This window comes from Mastacembelus armatus, chromosome 11 (genome assembly GCF_900324485.2).
Source record: "Mastacembelus armatus chromosome 11, fMasArm1.2, whole genome shotgun sequence".
NCBI classification, from domain to species: Eukaryota; Metazoa; Chordata; class Actinopteri; order Synbranchiformes; family Mastacembelidae; genus Mastacembelus; species Mastacembelus armatus.
In genome coordinates this window covers 11,119,566-11,140,616 of record NC_046643.1, presented here as the reverse complement: position 1 = coordinate 11,140,616, position 21,051 = coordinate 11,119,566, and the positions used below count along the sequence as shown (strand labels likewise).

The window sequence follows — 21,051 nt, the reverse complement described above, 5'->3', positions numbered from 1 at the left end:
ATACCGGCTAAACAGCACGGTTGCTAGGTGGTTGCCAGGCTACGGGGGAGTAGCGAATGAATATTAAGTGTCGCTACGTGGACACAGGTGTGACCTCATCGATTTTATCAACGGTCGGGCCGTGGCTCAGCCAATCAGGGCGCAGAGGGGACCGGTAAAGGTGTATAATAATGGCGCCCGTCTGAGCGCAAAACAAAAGGCTCATGCATGTCCTGTGGTGTGTGCTGCCTCCCGCATGTGTGTGTTTATTCTGTACATGTGTGGGTGTGTGTTTAAATGGCTGCTTTGACTGAACGAGCTGCAGGGGGCATCATCGGCCTTGCTCGCGGAGAACCCCCTCCCCCAAACACACACACTCGTATCTCACTATTGTTGTGAGGACACTCACGGACATAATGCATTCCCTAGACCATAACCCTAAAACCAAGTCTTAACCCTTAAAAATGCATTTGAAGTTGTGAGGACCGGCCAAAATGTCCTCATAAGGTGAAAATGTCCAAATGTCCACACAGGAACGGTATCAGAGTAAACGTGTCCACATAACCATATAAAGACGTGTATATATACACACACACACACAACCACCTCTCTCTTAATACACGCGTGTGCGCCCCCCACCCCGCCAGACTCCCAGTCCAAGTAGCGTCGCCATACGGAACATCCTGCCCTCAGCGGGGAGAGGGAGGGGAGGGAGGGAGGGAGGGAGGGAGGAGAGAGCCTGTGTGTGTACTGAGAGAGAGAGAGAGCGAGAGAGAGGTCTGGCGTCTCCCGGTAGTAAATCTATCAGGTCTCGATCACAGGAACTCGGAGAAACAGACGGAGAGGAAGGAGAAAAGGCCTCCGAGCAAGCTTGCCGCTTTACTAGTGACCGGGACCAGCAGTAGCGCGTGAAGCCGTGGATTAAAAACCCGACTTAAAGGACGGATGGTCGCGCGGACGGGCGGCGCGCCGTGAAGTTGGACAGACTACAGAGACACCCAGAGCAGCAGCATCTTTTATTCCTCCACCTCCCCGAACCCCGTGAAGGCAGCGGCGGCACCGGGAGGCTGAGTCCGCGCACCCCGACCATGAAGCTGCCTTGGCTGTTGGCGCTCACGGCGCTCGTTGCTCACGCCGTCAAGGTAAGCACGAGCCTCAGGTCCTTTGTTAACCGGGGATCTCTTGTGCACACAGGAGCCGGGGCATTTTTTTCTGCATGCATGTATGTGCGCACGTGTGTGTGTGTGTGTGTGTGTGTGTGTGTGTGTGTGTGTGCGCGCGCGCGCATGAGACAGTGATGAGACAGTGATGGTCGGTGTTCGGCAGGAAATCCTCCACTCGACCTACATATCAGCCCGTGCTGGCCGTCCGTGACTCCCGTTAGGGGGGCTCGCGACTCCCGTGCACCCCCTCGTTTTTACGCGCACGCACAGAGACGCAGACGGACACTCTCCAGCCTTTGTGTCTCACTATCTATCGGGGTTTATTGTGGCCTGTGTCCCTTGAGTCAGGAGGTGTGTAGTAGGCAACGCTATATGTGTGTGTGTGTGTGTGTGTCGGTAATTAGCGGGTAATCTCTAATTGAGCTTGATTACGGGTTTTTGTGCGAGGCCTCGATATGTGGTGTCTGTGTGAGCAGCTCACATCCTGCCGTTAATTTGGGGGGGCTCCAGTCATACTGCGGCTTAACGACTTTATTACCGGGTAGTCGCGCTGACTGTGGACGTATGCGTGTGTGCGTGTGAGTGTGATCTCCAATTTGTGAGGTTCACGCTCCTTTAATTGCCATAGCCTATATCTTATCGTCCGGATGCCAGAGTCCGAGCGGGGGGGGGGCATCCTCCCGGTGTGTTAGTGCGGCAGTGTGTGTTAGTGGCAAAAGTGGGTGGGGTAACGGGGAAGTTAACGGCGATGCGGTGCACGGACCGAGGCTTGGATGGAATGATGTCATCGGGAATCGCGAGGAGGGAAGCAGATTAGGAAAATGCACGACCCCCCCCCCCCCCCCCCTCCTCCACACACACACCTCCTCTCCGGAACCGTCCACGCCGATCTTCACGCGCCCCACTAGCACGCCCACACCTTCCGTTAGCGATTCATCCTGATTTATCCTATGAGGAGGAGGTGGTGGAGGAAAAGGAGGGTGCAAGATCAGAGAGAGAAAACAAGTATGGACCAAAATAATCAAATCTCAGATCTAATTCTGAATGTCAACTAAGACAAAACAAACTCTTAATAACTTAAAATATTCCTGTAATATTCCCATAAAGCTCAGTACGGTTTTATAATATCCTGCATCGTGTTCATCTCTTTTTGGGGTGGGGGTAAACATTTGCTGTTGGACCTTTACTGACTGGACCCTCTGTGCAACGTGTGTCCCTCCAGGTTTCTCTTAAGTCCCTTCCAAGTCCCCTCCTTCCACACCTTTATACTTCTGTTTGCTCCAAACATGTTTTAAGTTGTATAAAAAAATACTCTGCTCAGGGTAACTAACTATAAAGTTTTGTCTGATACTATTTGTTGCCCACGATATCTCTCCTGCTTATCTCCTGCTTCACTGAAAAGTCCTAAGCCTATCTTTCCTCCATTATGGTTGAGTAAGTTGCGTGTCGGGCCAGGGCTGGTCTCCAAAGCTCCGAACTCGATGTCACAAGTCGTGCTTGTACATACATGTCGTGTGGAGAAAACTTTCTTCATAAACAGATGAACAAGAAAACAACTTCCTGGTGTCAAACTGCACATGGATCGTGTAGCACAGTGCAAGAAAAGTTGCATTAAACAAAACCTTTTTAAATGGACTTGGACATCAGATTCATGTTATTCAGGCTTAATTTAAATGGACAGAAGTTTTAATTAGGAATGCCATGTGAGCACAGTATGAGCTGATAGAGTGTTGCCTTAGAAACCACAGAATTAGCCTAAGGTGATAGACACATTTTCAAATCATCAAATGATCAAAATTAACTGAGATGCAGTGAACCTGAGGATTTCTGGGGCCGTGGGGCAGCTGACTGCTTTCTCTTGCCTAATTTGGCCTTGCCTTCATTTTCCGCTTGGACACAGATTTGTATCTTGGAGTGCTGATTCTGCTGTGGCTGGTTTTGTCAGGGGTTTTCAACACTGCACACACACACACACATACACACACACACAGTGATTATTATTGGGTCAGTCGGTTGCAATCTTTGCCAAAGGTCCTTGGCCTCCAGCTGACTTAATCCGTCTTTAAGTGTACAGATGGAGACAGGTGCGACACATATATACACACGCACACACACTTAAATATACCCTGTGCTCAGAGCGCACACAGGGATTCAGGTGTTGCTCAAGTAACGTCAACAGTCTAATAATTGCAAGTCTCACCTCAAGCAACCCAGGCCTTGAACACATACATGGTCATGTGCATTTGCTGACGAGATCCGTCTTTGAATGGCTCTTGGCTTGAAACCAAGTTGTATGTGTGTGTGTGTGTTTGCGTGTGTAAATGTGCTACTTGTGTTCCCCCAGTGTCGTATCTCTGTGGGTATTTCCTGTTATTGAAGTTGTGACATCATATCCGAGTGACTATATTTTACATCGGAGACCAATTTTCCCACAGACATCTGTTGTGTCCTACGGATAGCCTCTGTGTGTGTGTGTGTGTGTGTGTGTGTGTGTGTGTGTGTGTGTGTGTGTGTGTGTGTGTGTGTGTGTGTGAGTGTGTGAGTGAGTGAGTGAGTGAGCGAGCGAGTGAGTGAATGTGTGCGCGCGTGCCTTCATGAGAGCACTGACTGTCCATCTGTCTGTGTGTGGGCTCAGAAATAGTGAATCTTCACCATCAAAAATTTGTTCTTGCCAGCTCTCACTCCTTAAAAAGTGCGCTTTAGTGTGTGTGTGTGTGTGTGTGTGTGTGTGTGTGTGTGTTGGAAAGCATTGTGTTCTTGAGGATCATGTTTAACTCATGGAATGAATCAGTGTTTTGTGTCTCTGATAGCAGACAAAGCCCCCCATAGAGAGATGAAGACAGAAAGAAGGAGCAAGAAAGAGGAAAAAATAGCTCGAGCGAGGCGGATTGAGGGAGTGTTGAATGTGAGAAGCAATTCGACACAGGAAGTGGGTCCTTCTCACTCTCCTGGAGGACAAAGTCCCCTCACACACAAGCCACCAGATAGAAGTCATTCCTGGGGTGGAAGAGGTATTTCAGGTGTGTGTGTGTGTGTGAAGGGGTGGGTGAGGATTTGGGGGTCACCTTCTAGTGGATAGAGGAAATGAAAAGGATCACGGTTCATATCCGGAGCCACATTCAGAGGGCCGCTGTCTGGAGGTGAGCATAGACAGAGAGAGAATAATGATAGCCTTCAGTAAGAAAATTATCTCACCCCCCCCCTCCCGCTCCACGTCTCCTTGGCTGTTTATGTGTGTGTGTCGGCTGTGTACACATGCAGCTCGCCCATATCTGCAACCAATTTCTTATCACATAGGGGAGGCCTGGCCTGGCAGATGTGCCGCATTTGACTGAAATTAGTTTTTCTTTCTCGTGGAGAAAAGTTTTAGTGTTTGATTCAACTCAGAAGGAATGGAATTTCCCATTTACTGTAGGACCGATAAGACTGTGTGGGGATGGAGAAACCTGCTTTCACAAAAACTGGGTATTTCTGTGTGTCCTCCCTCTTTGCAGGGAGAACAATGAAAGCTCAGCATTCATGGCTGAAACTGGAGTTTCGTTAACTAACAGCTCAGCCCTGTACAGAAAACGTTATCAATTTAAGTGATGATAAAACAGAGGCCCTCATTGTTGGCCCCGAGAGAGCTCAACAGGCCCTGCAGCAATCTCTGGGACCTTTCATCATTTGGGTGTCACATGTGATTAGTATCTGGCTTTTTCTACAATACTCAGATTATCAAACTTTTGCGGGCATGACTTTTCAAATTAAGTGTGTAGTTTTAGCTTCAGAAGTGCAGAGTCCACCCAGACATTGGGTGTTTTTGAACCAAAACAGAAAAACTTTAGACAAAAAGAGCAATTTCTTGCATTTACAGACTGTACATTTACAATATTTCAGCCTAGCAAATACTACATTATAACCAAATTGGCTACCATGATAGCAGTAGTCTTTCAGGAGTTTAAGTAGTGTTTTTCAACCACAATTGCAGCGTCTGCAATGTTTCCTGTCAGGCTACACGGAGCGCCAAAAACCTCAACCAATCAGACGGTGGGTCAGGCCGCATATAGCCCGAGAGGTGAAAGATGTCCATACAGCAGCCACTGTTGCTCCTAATGCTTAACCGCTGTGGACTCGTGGTAGAAATGAAGGCAAATCAGATAAATATTTCACCTGGAAGTGCTGAAAAATGAATCCATGCTTTTGTGTCTTCATGACTAGATGATTACAATTCATTAAACTCCTGCCTCAACTAATTAAGCTCATCTGCAGATGGTTTCAAATACTGCAGCTCGTCTAAAGACTTCTCTTTATTGACGGGCAAGTGGTGTTTAAAATTCATTCTAAAATTTTTACCCACATATCAGGAACAACACAGTGAAGCCTCAGATCTCTCAGTTCGCTGTACTGCATCAGGTTAGGGTACTATTTACATTAGAGCTGCTCGACTCTGGATAAAGCACGAATCACAGTGTTTTCCATTTAGAACTGAATTACGTATTTCACTCACAATTTTTGCCCAGTGACATGTTCTCAGATGCCATATTATGCTTTATCAGCTCAGTAGACCTCTGTTCACACTGCTAGTCACAGTGTAGAAAGTACCTGTTTTCTTTCTTTCATCATTTGGTTCCACAACATTGTGTAACACTAAAAAGTTTCCCCTTGGAACATGTTTGAGTCCCATGTATTAGAAAGAATGTTGCTTATAGCCTGAATTCATCCAGCTGGAAACTTCGGCTTCTCTCCTCATAGCCAGTAACACACAAGTGCAGACATGTTCACTCATGTATATGCACAGATGCACATTCATTTTAATCTCTTGAGTTATCCTACGCACAAACACACACACATACATACGTCTGCTTGAAATACTAGTGAATAGTCATGGTGGTGTGTAGCAGTTTTGTTGATTCAGTGAGTCAGAGGGAGACGGAGAACGCTGGAGGTGTTTTAGGTAGGTCAAAACAGGCTGGAAACACAGCTCGTGTAGATACCAAAAACACACACACACACACACACACACACACGCACACACACACACACACACACACACACACAGAGTCTCCCTTGCAGTAATTGGGCAGCGCTGCACAGACATACTCACATACATATTCTCCCGAGAGGAGGGGTTAGATGAATATAGAGACAAGAGGAGGGGAGGAATGGAAAAAAGGGAGGTGCAGAGACCATGAGATAATGAGTAAGAGGGTAGGAAGGGAGGAAATAAAATGGAGAAGGGCAAGGATGGAAAAAGAGTTAAGGTAATGGCGAGATGGGGATGCTGGAGCGCAGGCGAATGGCATGAGCGTGTGCAAGAGAGAAAAAAGGGAAACAGATGGAGCCCTGAGTGATTGAGAGAGCATGAAAAAAAGAAAGGGAGCGAAGGGACCAGGAGTGGAAATGACAAGAGGGATGTGAGAGAAAGAGTGATGAAGAGGAAGAAAGAATATGGGGGATACTGGGACATGGAGACGGGGGGGGGGGGATGGAGCGAGGCCAGAACCATGGAGATGGAGCCGGGATGGAGGGATGTCAAGAGAGTGGCGGTGGGGGAGGGAGGCGTGCACTGCTCATTCCCAGGAGACCGTGCTCTACCTGCTCTCCACGGCCGTCGCCATGACAACCACCATGGCTGCTGCTGTCACAGCTTTATCGCCTCCTCTCCATCCACTCCCTTCCTTCTTTTTCTGTTGTTCATTCTGTTTTGTCGTTTTTTTTTTCCATGTCGCCTCTGTTGCTTCTCTCATTCACAGGTTTTCATATCTCACTACTTTTTTCTTCGTCTTCTCCTTCCTTCTTCTTTTCCACCAATTACAGTAAATCAAGAAACAGGCACGAGGAACAGACAGCAGCTGTGATTCGCTGTGTTACTGTACAGTGTGTTTGTATGTGTGCATGCACTCTGTGTGTGTTTGTGCTATTACAGGACTCTAAATTAGAGAGCGTAAATGCAGTGCCGTCTCCCACAACCACAGAGCATTCTGGGATCTCTGTGTGTTAGAGCTTTCGCTATAAATAAAAACCTCAGAAACAGGGCGCCTCCTTCCCACGAATAAACCTGGGTATGCGTGTGTGTGTTTGACAGAGTGAGAACCATAAATATGTTCCACAAACATATTTTTCGCTCATATTATTCATGTGTTTATTTATAGCCCGTTGATGCTGCCCTCTTTCCACACACGTTTATGTACCAATGGGGTAATTAGGTAAACGAAGGGCAGCATGGGTGGGGTCATGCAGAGCTGAAACCCAATGTGGTCCAGTGGGAACGCTGGAATATGTTTCCTGGCAAGCAGCTGATAAGAGCAGGCTGAGGCCGTGATAAGGCCGGACTTCACACTCCCAACCGGACCCTGAGTGCTGTGTCTGCAAGGCTGGCCTCCATCTGACCTCCAAGCACGCGACCCCCCTCCATCTCCCTCTCCATCTGTTGGCCTGTTTGTTTGTCTGATGGTCAGGTTGTCAGCAACTTTTGCGAAATTTTATCCATTGCAGGCAGGATTTAGTCAGCAGTTATGGATTTTCTTTACGTCATTTATCGTCTGTGGCTCTGAAAGGGGCTGTGTATTCGTGAATATTTGAATGCAGTATAGAATAGTAATGCAACAATTTGTGAAAGTACTTTACTTCACCGCAACTTTCATGTGTCAAGGTGTGTTCCAGAGAAAGACGCTCAGCACAGTGAATCGCGTATTTTCTAAGATCCGTGTATGTACAGTACGAATTTTTGTCACTCATTTAGTCTTCACTTGATTTTGTCATGTCTTTAATCTGTTAGTGACAGTTTCCCTTGTGAGACGATCTTTATCGTGTTTTTCTTTGATAAAGATTTTGTCTGTTTTAATTTACAGATTTCAGATGAATTTTTAAAACATTTTTCATCAAAGCAGATCGAAAATTAATCAGTTTTATTTTAATAGAACTTCAGTCTTATCTGCTTCATTCTTCATTAAAGAAAATGGATTTTTGAGACTAACATTTCATCCTAGTTTCATTGAAATTCACACCATGAGAGAGATCTTGTCTGCACACTGTGCTTTTGTACTTCATTGGTCACGGGCGTTAAAGGGTGGATGCAGGAAGTGAGTATGTACAGATCCTCCACGCCCTCAATTAGCAGGGAGCCTCCTGAGTGGGGCACGAAAGGGGGATTTTAGATAGGTGTGTGTGTTTATAACTTTGTGTTTACAGGTGAAACAGGCATGAAGGTGAGGATGAGGCACTTGTGCAGCAGCTTGCGCGGATGAGAGTGTGAAATACTGTGTGCAAAAGCCATGTGACACTGTATGTGTGTGTTTGAATTATTTAACCCAACGCCCCGACAGAGGAATGAACGAGGTCAGGAGCTCATTGCTGCAACGGTTTTCCTCTCCCCATCCATCCATCTCCACACCCTCCACCCACCAGCACTCCTCCTCCTCCTCCTCCTCCTCCTTCTCCTTCGTTGGTGCTGCAGAGCTCCTCGTTTATTCTGCCTGTCTCAATAAACAGGAACTTCATAACAAAAGGCTTCCCACATGTTACTCACGTCCCCTCAATTATCAACAATCCATGAGGGAAAAACATCGATCCAATTAAATCGAGACACTAAAACTTGCTGTGTGTGTGTGTGTGTGTGTGTCTTTGTCTTTGTGTAGACCCTCTCATGTAAACCTTTGAACCCTGGTGCTTTAAAGGGCTCTTTCAAAGGCGTTAGCAGTTTGAACTGAAGCTAATGAGCCGTGTGTGTGTGTGTGTGTGGGTGTGGGTGTGTGGTTGTGAGGGTTGGGGTTCTGCAATATTGCTTGGTGGTTGCAGCAGGTTTCTTTCCCATAGCGCCTTTCTGTAAATGCCTCGATGCGTGCGTGCATGCACTCAAACACACGTGCACACTTTTGCAGCAGCAGGTGATTCATTCTTAATCTTTCATTCCAACAGTTGTGGATTAGCCCTAATCTTAGCCAACAGAGACAGAGGTCTAAAAGGCTGATTGACACCGAAAGTGTGCATGTGAGTGTGTGTGTGTCTGTGCGTGTGTGCGTGCGCGCGCATGGTTATTGTTTATGTAGCTGAGTGTGACGTGATAATTGTTTTTCTTGTTGGACTGAGCGAGGAGTATGCATGACGGGATGTGAGGCAGACACATACGACAGATTGACAGGTCACACAACACTGAAACATTAGACCCAGCAGCAGGAGGAGGAGGCACCGACAAATGAGAGAAACTTCTTCTGACATTAATCCTTTTTTTTTCTTTTTTGATGTTTTAAAAAGAGCTCAGTCCCCATCAACCTTAGTTCCTGTGTTTAATTGGGTTATAATTTACTTAAGGGCTGAAACTAGCGATTATTTTCATAGTAGATTAATGGCCCTGTTATTTTCTTTAATAAGTAATTAATTCTTTAAAGTACAAAACACCAGAAAACAATGAAAAATGTCCATTATGTTTTCCCAAAGCCCAAGGTGACATCGTCAAGTGTCCATGTCCCAACGCTATTTACCTGACAATACTTTTTCCATGTCATTGAAGGAAAAGACCAGAGGTAACTGGTAACATGGAAAATCCAGTCTCTATAATCCAGTCTGTAATTGGCAAATTTATAGTAAAAAAAAAGTAAACAATTACTCATATTCTCCTCTATCTGTCTTTATGTGCTATGTACAATTTCTGCTGTTACCAAAAAAGTGTGTGTTTGTTCGGGTTTTGTAGCAGCCTAATGGTGAAGTGGTTTACAGATACGATAATTGCAATGTCCCCATTTCACTTCTGTTCAGGGACGTTTGTTGCACATCATGTTGGCTGAACAATCGAAGCACAACAAAGCAGAAAGGTGTGGCGACAGATCTGAAAGCGATTCGATTCTGTGTGAAGATGGAGGGAGCGGAGATTTGACGAGAATTAAAGGGGAATGGGGTCAGAGGCAATCACAGACAAAAGTGATACGAAAAGGCAGCCAAAGTGCCGCAGAGGAAAGCCAAATCAGATTGGAGAGAAGAAGAAAATCCTGCAGAGGTGGAGAGGAACAGTGGAGGAGAGAATAGAATTTCTTAATATCCAAAAGTGGTAAAAAAATAAAAATAAAAAAAAGGATACAAGTAGTTAATCAGCACATTAAGAAAGAAGGGAGAGGGATTGGCAGTAGGTGGAGCGAAATTATAAAAGAGCAGGGGAGCTGACGAGGATGAAAAAAAGGAAATTGAAAGGGAGAAGGATTGGGTGTGTTGCTGTCCTGCTAGCAGCAAAGAGAGAGAGAGAGAGACTTGTGGTTAACACTGGCCTGTAAAGAGCTTAGAGCAGCTGAGACGGATTGAATGGGGAGAACAACCTGGACAGGATTACACAGTGACAGAATAGAGAGAAGGGCTGTAGGAGCAAGATCTTATCATAACCCATATATTTCCCTGTCTTCCCCAAACACATTGCACACTGGTTTACACAGACGCTGACCGCATTGTCGCTTGCAAACCAAACAATCACACTTTAATTAAACTGAACCCATACTATCAGGGAATTTAATGATCACCGCTTGTTATACCAAGCACTCAGGAGCTAATCTGTGTGTTAGACAATCATTCTCGAGCCATTAGTTACTTAAATCCACCGCTTAATTAATTAGTCAGTGAGTAATGTTGCCTGGTGAGGGATGAAGCAATCTAACTGTACTGATAAAGAACAATCTGAGAAGAATGAACACGCTCTCACCTGGAGGCTGGTGATGATATTTGGTTTTGGTTTTTTTTTTTTTTTTTAAGCTGAGGCAGTTCAGCACAGGCTGAGGGAAGGGAAGACCATCTGAGTGGCAACAGGGAACTCATACCAGTTTAGAAATTTATACATTTCACCCACCGATCCTCATTTTCTGACACCTAACAGCTGAACGCATTTCTTAGCAATGTTTGATTCACAATTCTGTTCCGTGTTTCCCCAGATATTCTACTTTTCCTACTATAATGTGTCAGGTTTTGGTTATGTTCCTCAACAAGCATGTACTTGGAAACGTAACAGGACTTTGAGATGTTATTGTTCCAGGCTGCTGTTTGCCATTTAAGTAAGTAAGAGTATTCCCCTCAATGTCAAACCAGTGTAGTAAGTAGACTCCTATATACAAAAGAGTTATTTTCATTTAAACATTTTAAAAGGCCTGAAGACATAAAATCAAATGTTAGAAAATACTGAAAAACGATATTCATCACAGTTTCCAAGGTAACATGGTCGAATGTTTTTGGATCAAAATCTAAAATATTCAGTGGTTACTGTGATCAAAAACAGCAAACCCTCACATTTGAGAAGCTGGGGATGTTTTGCCAAGAGAATGACTTAAGCAATTAAGTCATTGTCTCCTCTGTCATTGTCAATTTTAAAAAGATGCAAGTAATCCTGATCCAATGCAGGACAGAGTATACAACCCTCTCTGCTGGTAGTGGAGTCTTATTATTGGTCCTGACATATAGAAAATGAATAATAATAAATACAATATACAATCTGCTGATGCATCACATGAGCTATTTATTGAGAATATTTAGACAAATTATCTCATTTCCATCACTAATTTCTCATGTGAGGTCATGAGTCTTCTGACATTGATTCATTAGAGTAAATCGGTATCTCATGATAAATAGCTAATTAGGTCACAAGCAGTCAGTCTGTGCCACCCATTAAGTCTGAGACCATATGCTTCTGTCACCTTATCTAGAGTTTACTTTGCTGCCAGATCTCACAACCTGCGTAATTAGTGTTCAATATAAAGTGCTGTTGTGATGCATGAAGAATCAATCGGTCATCTGGCTGTGCTGGCAGTCATTTATCCCGCAGTCGCTGACTGGAAACCCGTCCAAGGCTCAGGATTGGCTGCCAGTTTCACCAAAATCTCCTGACCAATGGGTGGGAGCCAAAGGAGTCTAGCAAGGTCAGTTGCCCAGGATGCCCCTGAAGCAGCAAATTGTTTACCTTCTCTGAGTGTGTGTGCTTGTAAGAAAAAAGGTAAGGCATGATAATAATACGAATCATGCCCTCTGCACACACACACGCTCACAAAGGTGCATCTTTCCATTCCAGATCGAATTACACAGGGCTGATTGGATTTTTCTCTCCTGCATCAATGACAAAAACACTCCTGTATGGTTCTCTCCCCCCCCCCCCCCGCCTCTGGCTCCCTCCATCCCATCATCCCTCGCTGTTTTTTCCACATCTTGAGTATCCTCCGTTTGTACCTTTCCTCTCTAAACCCTTGTTTTTTATGTATTGGTTTTCCTTCTCCTTCATTCCTTGCTGTCTGTATGGTCGCATGACTGTCATTAGCCTGATTACACAATCTGTAATTATGTGACCACACACACACAGATGTTACTTTGTGATTCACATCACTGTATACGTGCAGAACAGCAATTCTCATCATCGGCTGTTTGTGTGTGTGCAGGATTTCGATTTGGGCCTTAGAAGAGACCATTGATTACTGTTTCTGAATGTACTCTGAGTGCCCCTCTCTCTCTCACCCTGCTACACAAAGGCATCATGGTCCGCGAGGCAGTCTCTCTCACACGCAGCCACATTTCTGAGCCCTTTTGAAAAGTTCCTTAGAAACACGAGAAAAGTTCCAGCCACAGGCGCCACGCCCTCCCACTGGCCCTGCAGAAATGGGCCCATTGAGCCAGGCTATAATCACTCACACACACACACACACACACACACAGACACACATCAGCCAAGCAGCAGCATTCAACGCTCACTGCAACATTTCTCTACCAAACATCAACACCCTCACCAATGCGCGCGCACACACACTGGCACTCCATGAACGGCATCGACAAAACTTCAAGCACACGCACACCCACCCCCGTAAGCACACAAATGCATGGCGACGTATTGTCGAGTGTGGGAGCGGCAGCTGTGTCAGAATCTCAAGACATTTCTGGCACCAGGACACACAGACACACACTTTCACTCAGAGATGCATGTTTCATAAGGCCATATATAATGTAGGAGGCCGTCTGTGTGTGTGTTTGTGAAAGTGTGTGCGTGCTAGATTTGAGTCGTGGTTTTTAATCCTGTTGGATTGTCAGATTAATGAAACAGCTGGATCCTACACACAGACATACATGTGTACATGTGTCTCTGTTGCTGCATCACCCCCCACTTCCACAGAATACTGCTCCTCTCTATTCATCTAAGAGACCGACTGGGTCTGTGCATTAGTATGTCTGTGTGTGTGTGTGTGTGTGTGTGTGTGTGTGTGTGTGTGTGTGTGTGTGAGACTCAGTCCATTACTCAGTTTTAAGCCAGCTGATGTGTCACTACACAGTCATGTGACCCCTGCTGAGTCTGGGGCAGGTTTAAGTATCAGCTTCTCATCTTTACAGGTTAAACAGACTGAGCCACTGCTGTTCCAGGCCTGATCAGCTGGTCTTGTTCACTGCAAACACAAACAAAATATTCTTTTTCACTAACATTTAAGACCCGGTTGATTATGCGACACAAGCGCTTGCTGGTGGTATCAGCAAGTACGGTTTAGTACAACAGCAAAACTTTCATAAAGCAGCTACTTTGTCAGTAATGCGCTGTTTGTAGTGCAGCCAAGCAAAGTGAGGTTGCTTTATTTAAGGAGCCAGTCAATAATAAAAAGCAACCATGATCTGACTTTATGCTGTACGTGGTGCAGGCAGTTTTCCACTCAATAGAAGGGCACAGTGAAACGACTCTCTTGCCTTGTTTAGTTGGTAGCCTGCAGTTCCTTCATGCTACAGCTCGCATACTGTCGTTTACTTTTTATGTGGGTAATTTGTCGCTGAATGATTGTGGTCAGAGCTAAGTTCTTTGACAAACACAATGTTTCCTGTGACTTTTTTTTTTCCAAATAAAACCTCCCCATATTTAGCAAATTCAATGCTTTTTGTAATCTGATACAGGTCTGATTCATGTGGAGGAGTGAACAGTGAAGAGCGAGGCTGATAACAGAAGCATAATTATGTAAGACTGAGTTGCATACTTGCGTTGTTTCATCTGAATCCCTTGTACTTAGGTAGTCAATCTGATTTACAGCAGATAAGGCCCTGCTGATTTCATACAGTGACAGGGGAGCAGGGTGCTGTGGGTAGATTGTTCAAGAAAACCCAGGGATTTAACACAGGAGACCGACCTTCAGAATCAACTGTAAAGTAAAATAGGGAGGGCAGGCAGTCTTACACTGAATGAGAAGTAATTGTCAAAAGCCTTAGCGATTGATATGAAGTAATTGCTCTACTGAAGGTACGCTGAACGTTGCCATAACTGGATTTGATTCTGTTGTTTGGCAACAGATAAATGAGATGAATATTGAAAGAATGTGTGCATAAAAATGGATTTAAAATACCTTGCAGTGATCCAGATGCATGATTTTTTTTCCCCTCCACTTTGCACCTGTTCTATCCCTGCAGCTTTCTTACCAAGCCAGCCACTGTACCATATACCATATTTAGCAATTGCATGACTTTCTGTAAGGGCATTCATCACTTAGGTCATCTTTGCCCTTATAATTCATAAGAGAAATATAATATTAGTGCTTGGACATTTTTCAGCTGCGGTTTTGTGCTGCACTGAGACTAATGAAGAATAGCAAAGTAGATCCAATGTAATACCATTCTCCCACAGGTTTTGTACGGGGGGATTAATATGGCCAACGTGGCTGCGATTTGAATCAGCCACGGTAGCGCTATCTGGAATTTGATCGGCAGGAAAGGACTAAAAATAGTGAAACAGTTTCTCCCTTCATTCGTTTCCTGGCTGTTGTACATGAACATATTTACAGTTTTTGCTTGGTGGTTCACGTTTAATGGTCACAGGGAGCACTCGTGTGTGAAAAACTGAGAAAAACATGCAGGAAAAGATCAGAAATGTGTTTGGCAAAGAACTAAATCAGCACTACCTTCCCACTCAGTGCTATTTAACATCTTCGTGTCCAAATGATATTTTTTTTTCTTTACTAATGATTACATAATTACATGTATAAATATAACAAACTGCTCTAAATCTATAATGTTGTTTTTGTTTTAATTCTGAACCTGAATGTCTTCCACACATTTTCTATTTGGTTTTATTTCCAAGACACTCAGAACCACTTCCCATTTTTTAAACAGCTAATCAGTGTAAAATTGCTCAGCAGGTCCCTTCTTGCAAACACAAAGTGATGCCGACTCATGACCCCCAGCTGCGGCTGCTACTGTAAAGCATCTCTTGACACTAAATCATAGTGTAACTTTGAAATTTGGAGCCATTTTATTTGGCTCACTGCAGGCAAAAACGAGGCTTGAGGGGCCGAACGTAGTGATTATTTCACAGGAGGAAACATTCATTACAGACATTAAAGCCATTACAGTAAATGTATGTATTAGGGAAATAAATGCAGAATTGTTTTGATGAATGGTTTCGACCCACAGGGTGAATATTGCAGACATAAGGCTTGACAGCATTTTACACAATGAAAAATTCTGCGTTCTTGTTCTGAAGGTAAAGTCTCTTGATTTTTGTAAATATTGGCAAACATAATTTCAGTTCATGACATGTCAGTTCATAGTTTCAAACATCAGTGTGCTGGGAGGATATTTTATGGGCTAGGACACTTATGTTTTGAGACACTACATTAACATGGAGACATTACTGATAACTGTGTTATGTATCCAAAGAGAGAGCTCCAGTTTGGAAAGCTCAGTCAATAGTAGGGATGTCCGGCTCATATTTTCACATATCATGTTTTTATAACTCAGTCCATTAATATCAAGCCTATGTTGATAGGGATTGTGATCCAATATAGATCATTACCCTTCAATCTAATTCCTCATACAGCTGCACAGTGTGGACTCAGGCTAAAGTGAGTCTACTTTAAAACAGAATACAATGTATATGGTCACTCTGCTGAGAAGATGGGTCTGCTCATGCAAGCTCATAGGGCCAATGGTATATTTTAGGATGTTAAATCGTTTTGGTAGACCGAGACAGGATTTCTGTAACGCGCAGGTGTTGGCTGTTTTAACATTCACAGGAGTGCAACTGACGTCAGTGCTACAACATACTGTCTATCTGTCTAAGTGTGTGTGTGTGTGTGTGTGTGTGTGTGTGTGTGTGTGTATGTTTTAAGGTGTCAGTGAGCAGCGTGACTGTGCAGAGGCTTTCTGTGCTAATCTCTGCTGAAGGTGGCAGGTGTCTTAACCAGGCCATCACCTGGTAACCTACTCTCTCTCTCTCTCTCTCTCTCTCTCTCTCTCTCTCTCTCTCTCTCACACACACACAGTGCCTGTCCTCTAGAGCTCTCACATCTCCTTGTCTGACTTGTCTGAAGTGTGTTAGTGTCCAGGTTGGCCGCCATCCAACCTGCCCAGCTGGTAATAGACAGTGAGATGAGGCGGAAAAGCAAAAGATGGAGTCAGATTAGAGGTCGCTGCTGACTGGGTCCGGGATCCACTCCGGAAAGAAAAAACGGGCGTGGAACAGTGCAAACAGTAAACAGGCTGCCGTTTTTCCTGTAAGCGTGCAAGCAGTTGGTGGGCACGTGCCAAACAGCGTGATCCTTTCCAGGTAGACAGCTATTGATGGTCCACTCCTGTCAGGGAGCAGCACTGCTCAAGCTCTCCAACTCTTATCACTGTGGGTCAGACTGCTCTGGAGAGGAGCAGACACAGAGACGACAGTGAATCAGCAGCTGCTTTATGAAGCGTGGGCGCTCCACCTACAGTGAATTAAACTGCAGGGAGGTTGGAAATGTGGCCCATAAAGATCACTTTACCTCATTTTAGAGGCTTATCCAGGTCTCAAATTTCTGCCAGCTGATTATTGTTTTTCAGATGTAACTGTACCGTGTTGTACTGAAGTGCCTGGTTGACAGGTTTGACATTCAGCACTTCAGTCAGGACACCCACTCTCAGGTCTAAAACATTCATTGCCACAATAATACACATTTAGGGTGGTGATGTGGCTCTGCTTGTGCGGTACATGGCACGACTCTGAGTGAGCTAAGTGATAACGTAGGAGGTAAAAGGGAGATAAATTGCTGAAAGCAGGAAATGATGTAGAAACGAGGAGCACTCTGTGATGGTGTACGCAGGTAGAGTGAGCATTTGCACCACCTATGAAAGCTTTGTCATGACAAATGACTGGATGCCGTATTAACGAATAACCATTAACTGCTCCAATTACAATGTTTGACTCGTAGGAAGTTTGCACAGGAGAGATATAAAAGGACCATCTGAAGTTTGAGGCCACAGGATTACAATTTAAACGTTTCATTTTTTTTTATTTCTCTGTCTTTCAAATGAAATAATCAAATTCACTGTTTACTCAAACTGCCAAGTCCTTATGCAAACTGTGCCACTGTGGTTGCGTTAACAAACCAAAAAGCCACTGTTCTGTTCTCAGTGGTATAATCTGGACACAAGAAATACTGAGACTGATATAAGCCTTTTTTTTTTTTTTTTTTTTTTTTTTTTTGTGCTCTTAAATTTATTAAGATGAATTTTATGACACCTCTAGGCCAGGCTGATATTTGAGAAAAAAAAAATCCCCTTGCTTAAATTAACATTGCTGTGTGAAAAAAAAGGAAATAACAATACTTTTATTTAACATGCAGAATTCAGACAGAGGACTGGGGCTCACAGATGGTACCAGAAAGCAGAGGGCGTATTCAAATGATTCTTCACAGTTTAAAAGCTCAGAGATGCTGCAGCAGTGGAGAACGTTCACATATATAAAATGTCACATATTAAAAAGCACCATTGATGATTATTTCTCCAAAGCAGAGCAGCACTGTGTCGACCGTCTCAGCAGCTCGAAATGCCTATATGTGTGTGTGCGGGTGAATGTATGGGTGTGTGTGCGTGTGTTTGCCAGGCACTGTGCGGCAGCAACGTCTCGGGTTACTGAGGAATGCATTTGAAGTCAATCACAATGAAGTGCTCTATCTGCCTCGCTAGCCTGAAGGGAATCTCTGAACTGAACTGGACCAGCCGGGAAAACAAAAAAAATCATTTTTTGGATAACTTACAACCTACCAGCTAATCTTCCACCAGCGTGTGTGTTTATATGTGTGTGTATAGCTCTGCCTCCTATTGTTATCTGACTTCCTGCATCTTGGTATTAGCTGGGTTACATACGCCCATTGTTCCCACAGACTAAACACAACGCACCAACTCATCAGGCACACACACCATGGCCTTCTCCCCGCCCCACACCTTCGCATTTTCAGGCTGCTGCAGTGTTGCTGCTTTAAAATCACACTTATAATCGAACAAATCGTCTGCTGTGGAATATTTAATATCTGTGAAACGGCTGCATGTTCAGCTCAGGTATAAAATCCAGGCCCTGTAGCTGTAAAACGAGCCGACACACACACACGGTCACAAAGCAGCTATGGTGTGTAGGATCAAATGTGTAGCACGGCGCCTGGCGTCAGCTTCAGATTAGGTTTCTATCTGAGTCACTGCAAAACACCCCTGAGAGGACGCACCTGTGTTTGCTGTCAAACATGACATTATCCCAAACAACCACTCTTTATTTTGCTCTTTGTATGTTTTCTTTTTCCTTCAATTTTATGTTTTCTACCTCTTTTTACACAAGTATAGATAATTATAAATTCCTCTGCTTCCAGATTGTTTTAAGATCACTCCAACTGCCACCACACATCTTACAATGGTGCTGCTTCATACGATGCCAAAAACCAGAACTGCATTCAGTCTGCAGATCCTTTTATAACAAATGGGAACAAAATGCCGTGGTGTAGGGAAATTGAGGGCAACATACAGATGATTTTGGCCCCGGGTTATGCGTGCGGTGGAGGAGAGCTCGTTGCGTCTCGTTGTGGTTAGTTAGCTATGTGGCGCAGGCTAAAAGCACAGACGTTTATAGCTCCTGAAACATAGGCAAAATGCAGAGCTGGCCCGAATCTACCCCCCTTTTAAATCACATAAAACACACACACACACACACACACACGCGCGCGCACACACACACACACACACACACACAAAACCCAACATGGATACATCTGAGGGGCATTTGTGTGCATGTATACACACACCACAAACAGAACCTGTGATTATTCCTTTTCAGAGGAACACTGTAATTACATACAGTGACGCACTGGTGCCTGTCATAGCGAGATGTCACGCTTATAATATCGGCTTATAAATTAAACATGTCGAGGCACAGAGGGTGAATATATATTACTCTTAAAGGTTGGAATAAACATAGATGATGCATATTTAAGCATGCACAGCACACGCCACCGCAAACAAAGCAAATAGAAAAATGAGAGACCAGCCTCTGTCTGAGGGTGCTGGGTGTCCAGGGGACTTGCAAAAATGGCCCTTTGGGTGGACTCTGGAGCTACCTTGGAGTTTGAGGGTGTGAGTTTGTTTAAGTCTGTGTGTCTGTGTGTGTGTGTGTGTTTTCAGAGTCACGCTGAATTTAGGGGTCTAGCCTGGAGATAAAAAACAGAGTTTAAGATGAAAGAAAAATGGGGCGAGGACAAGCATACACTGGCACAGAGTTTGTAGATCCAGAGAGGGGAGGCGAGGGGACGGACGGCAAGAGGGGGGAGCTGGAGGACCAGGCTGTTTTGATGTTTTTAGGCTGTTTATTTGACGTTACATAACACCTTTGCTTATGTAGTGAAGGCTCTAATATGTGTGTATGCTGGTGTGTGTGTGTGTGTGTGTGTGTGTGTCTGTGTGTCTGTGTGTCTGGTAGTTTCTCACTGGGAGACAGGACTTTCTGTGAAAGGCAAAGGTTGCCCATAGCAACGGCTTTCATTGTAAAACTGATCCTTGGAATATAACACACACACACACACACACACACACACACATTTGCACTATGCTCAGACAAATATGTCTTTTCAATACTTTTCTGCACTTTTAGGGTTTGAGATGGCCAGGCTGTTGCACACACACACACACAAGCTCTTTCTCACACATATTTACACTTGAGGTGTGAAGCACACACACTCTCTGTGAAGCCCACAGTGTTGAGGCTCCGAACAACTTCAAGTCAATTTCATTTTCTGGAGGTACATAGGCTATAGCGTTTCAGCTCCACCTCATGCTGAGATGTGATGGACTGAGATGCTTGAGTTTCTATATTCCATTATGCTTTTATTGGCTTTTAAAGGCATCAAGTTTCCTCTGTCTGGAGCCAGGGAGGAGCTTCTTCTTCTGTGTGTGTGTGTGTGTGTGTGTGTGTGTAATTAGCATCACACAGGCTAGCAAAGACACAGCCCTGCAGGGCCTCAGGAAGGGCTTAAGATTGTTGAGAAGATAGGTTTTCTTTGGTCACATTTCCAGCTCTGGACTGACTCTTTTCCAATACCTGGAGCAAAATTCAGCTCTTTGCTTTTTGGCACAGGAACATTGTACTACTTAGTGTGTGCTGAGCTGAATCCAGATACAAAGTGCAGTGGAGTATTCAGCTCCTTCACTTCAGTAGACGTTGCACCACCACACTGTATAACTACATTACAATTTCTAAAGTTCTGCACTCAGTAGTGGAAGTTTTATCAGCAAATTGTATCTGCTCCAAACAATAGTGTTTACTGATAACACACTACTTGTATCTAAAAGGGATTTCTGGTAGTGATGATGTTATTACTCAACTCTGCAGTACTGCTGAGCTCTACGGAGCATTTTAGCCCCTTTCAGCTCATTATTTTGTTTTTTTATTTATTTATTTTTTTTCTAGTTCACTCTCATCTGTGCTGTTTCCAAATGTAACAGGCAGCTGTTGCCAGTGAAGCAGCAGAGATAAATCCACTGTGCCCTGTATAAATAGCAGTCAGAGACAGCAAACAGCAGCTAAAGAGCCAGATGTTTCCGTCAGGAGTCGATGGAGATGAAAACAAAAACTAGAAGGAGAGTAACTGTTGGGGCTTAGATTTATTAGATCACACCAAAAAATAAATAAATAAACAAATAAGTGAATGATAGAAACATG

General features: G+C 44.3%; 1 protein-coding gene across 1 annotated transcript in view; it reads left to right on the top strand.

The window, feature by feature from the left end:
* The first annotated feature begins 719 nt into the window (after window positions 1-719).
* Window positions 720-21,051, top strand: part of sdc3 (syndecan 3) — a 28,348-nt gene continuing 8,016 nt past the window's right edge. The window contains exon 1 of the mRNA XM_026300684.1: window positions 720-1,121. Within this exon, the coding sequence (XP_026156469.1) occupies window positions 1,068-1,121 (54 nt within the window). The 5' untranslated portion in view covers window positions 720-1,067. The remainder of the gene's footprint in view (window positions 1,122-21,051) is intronic.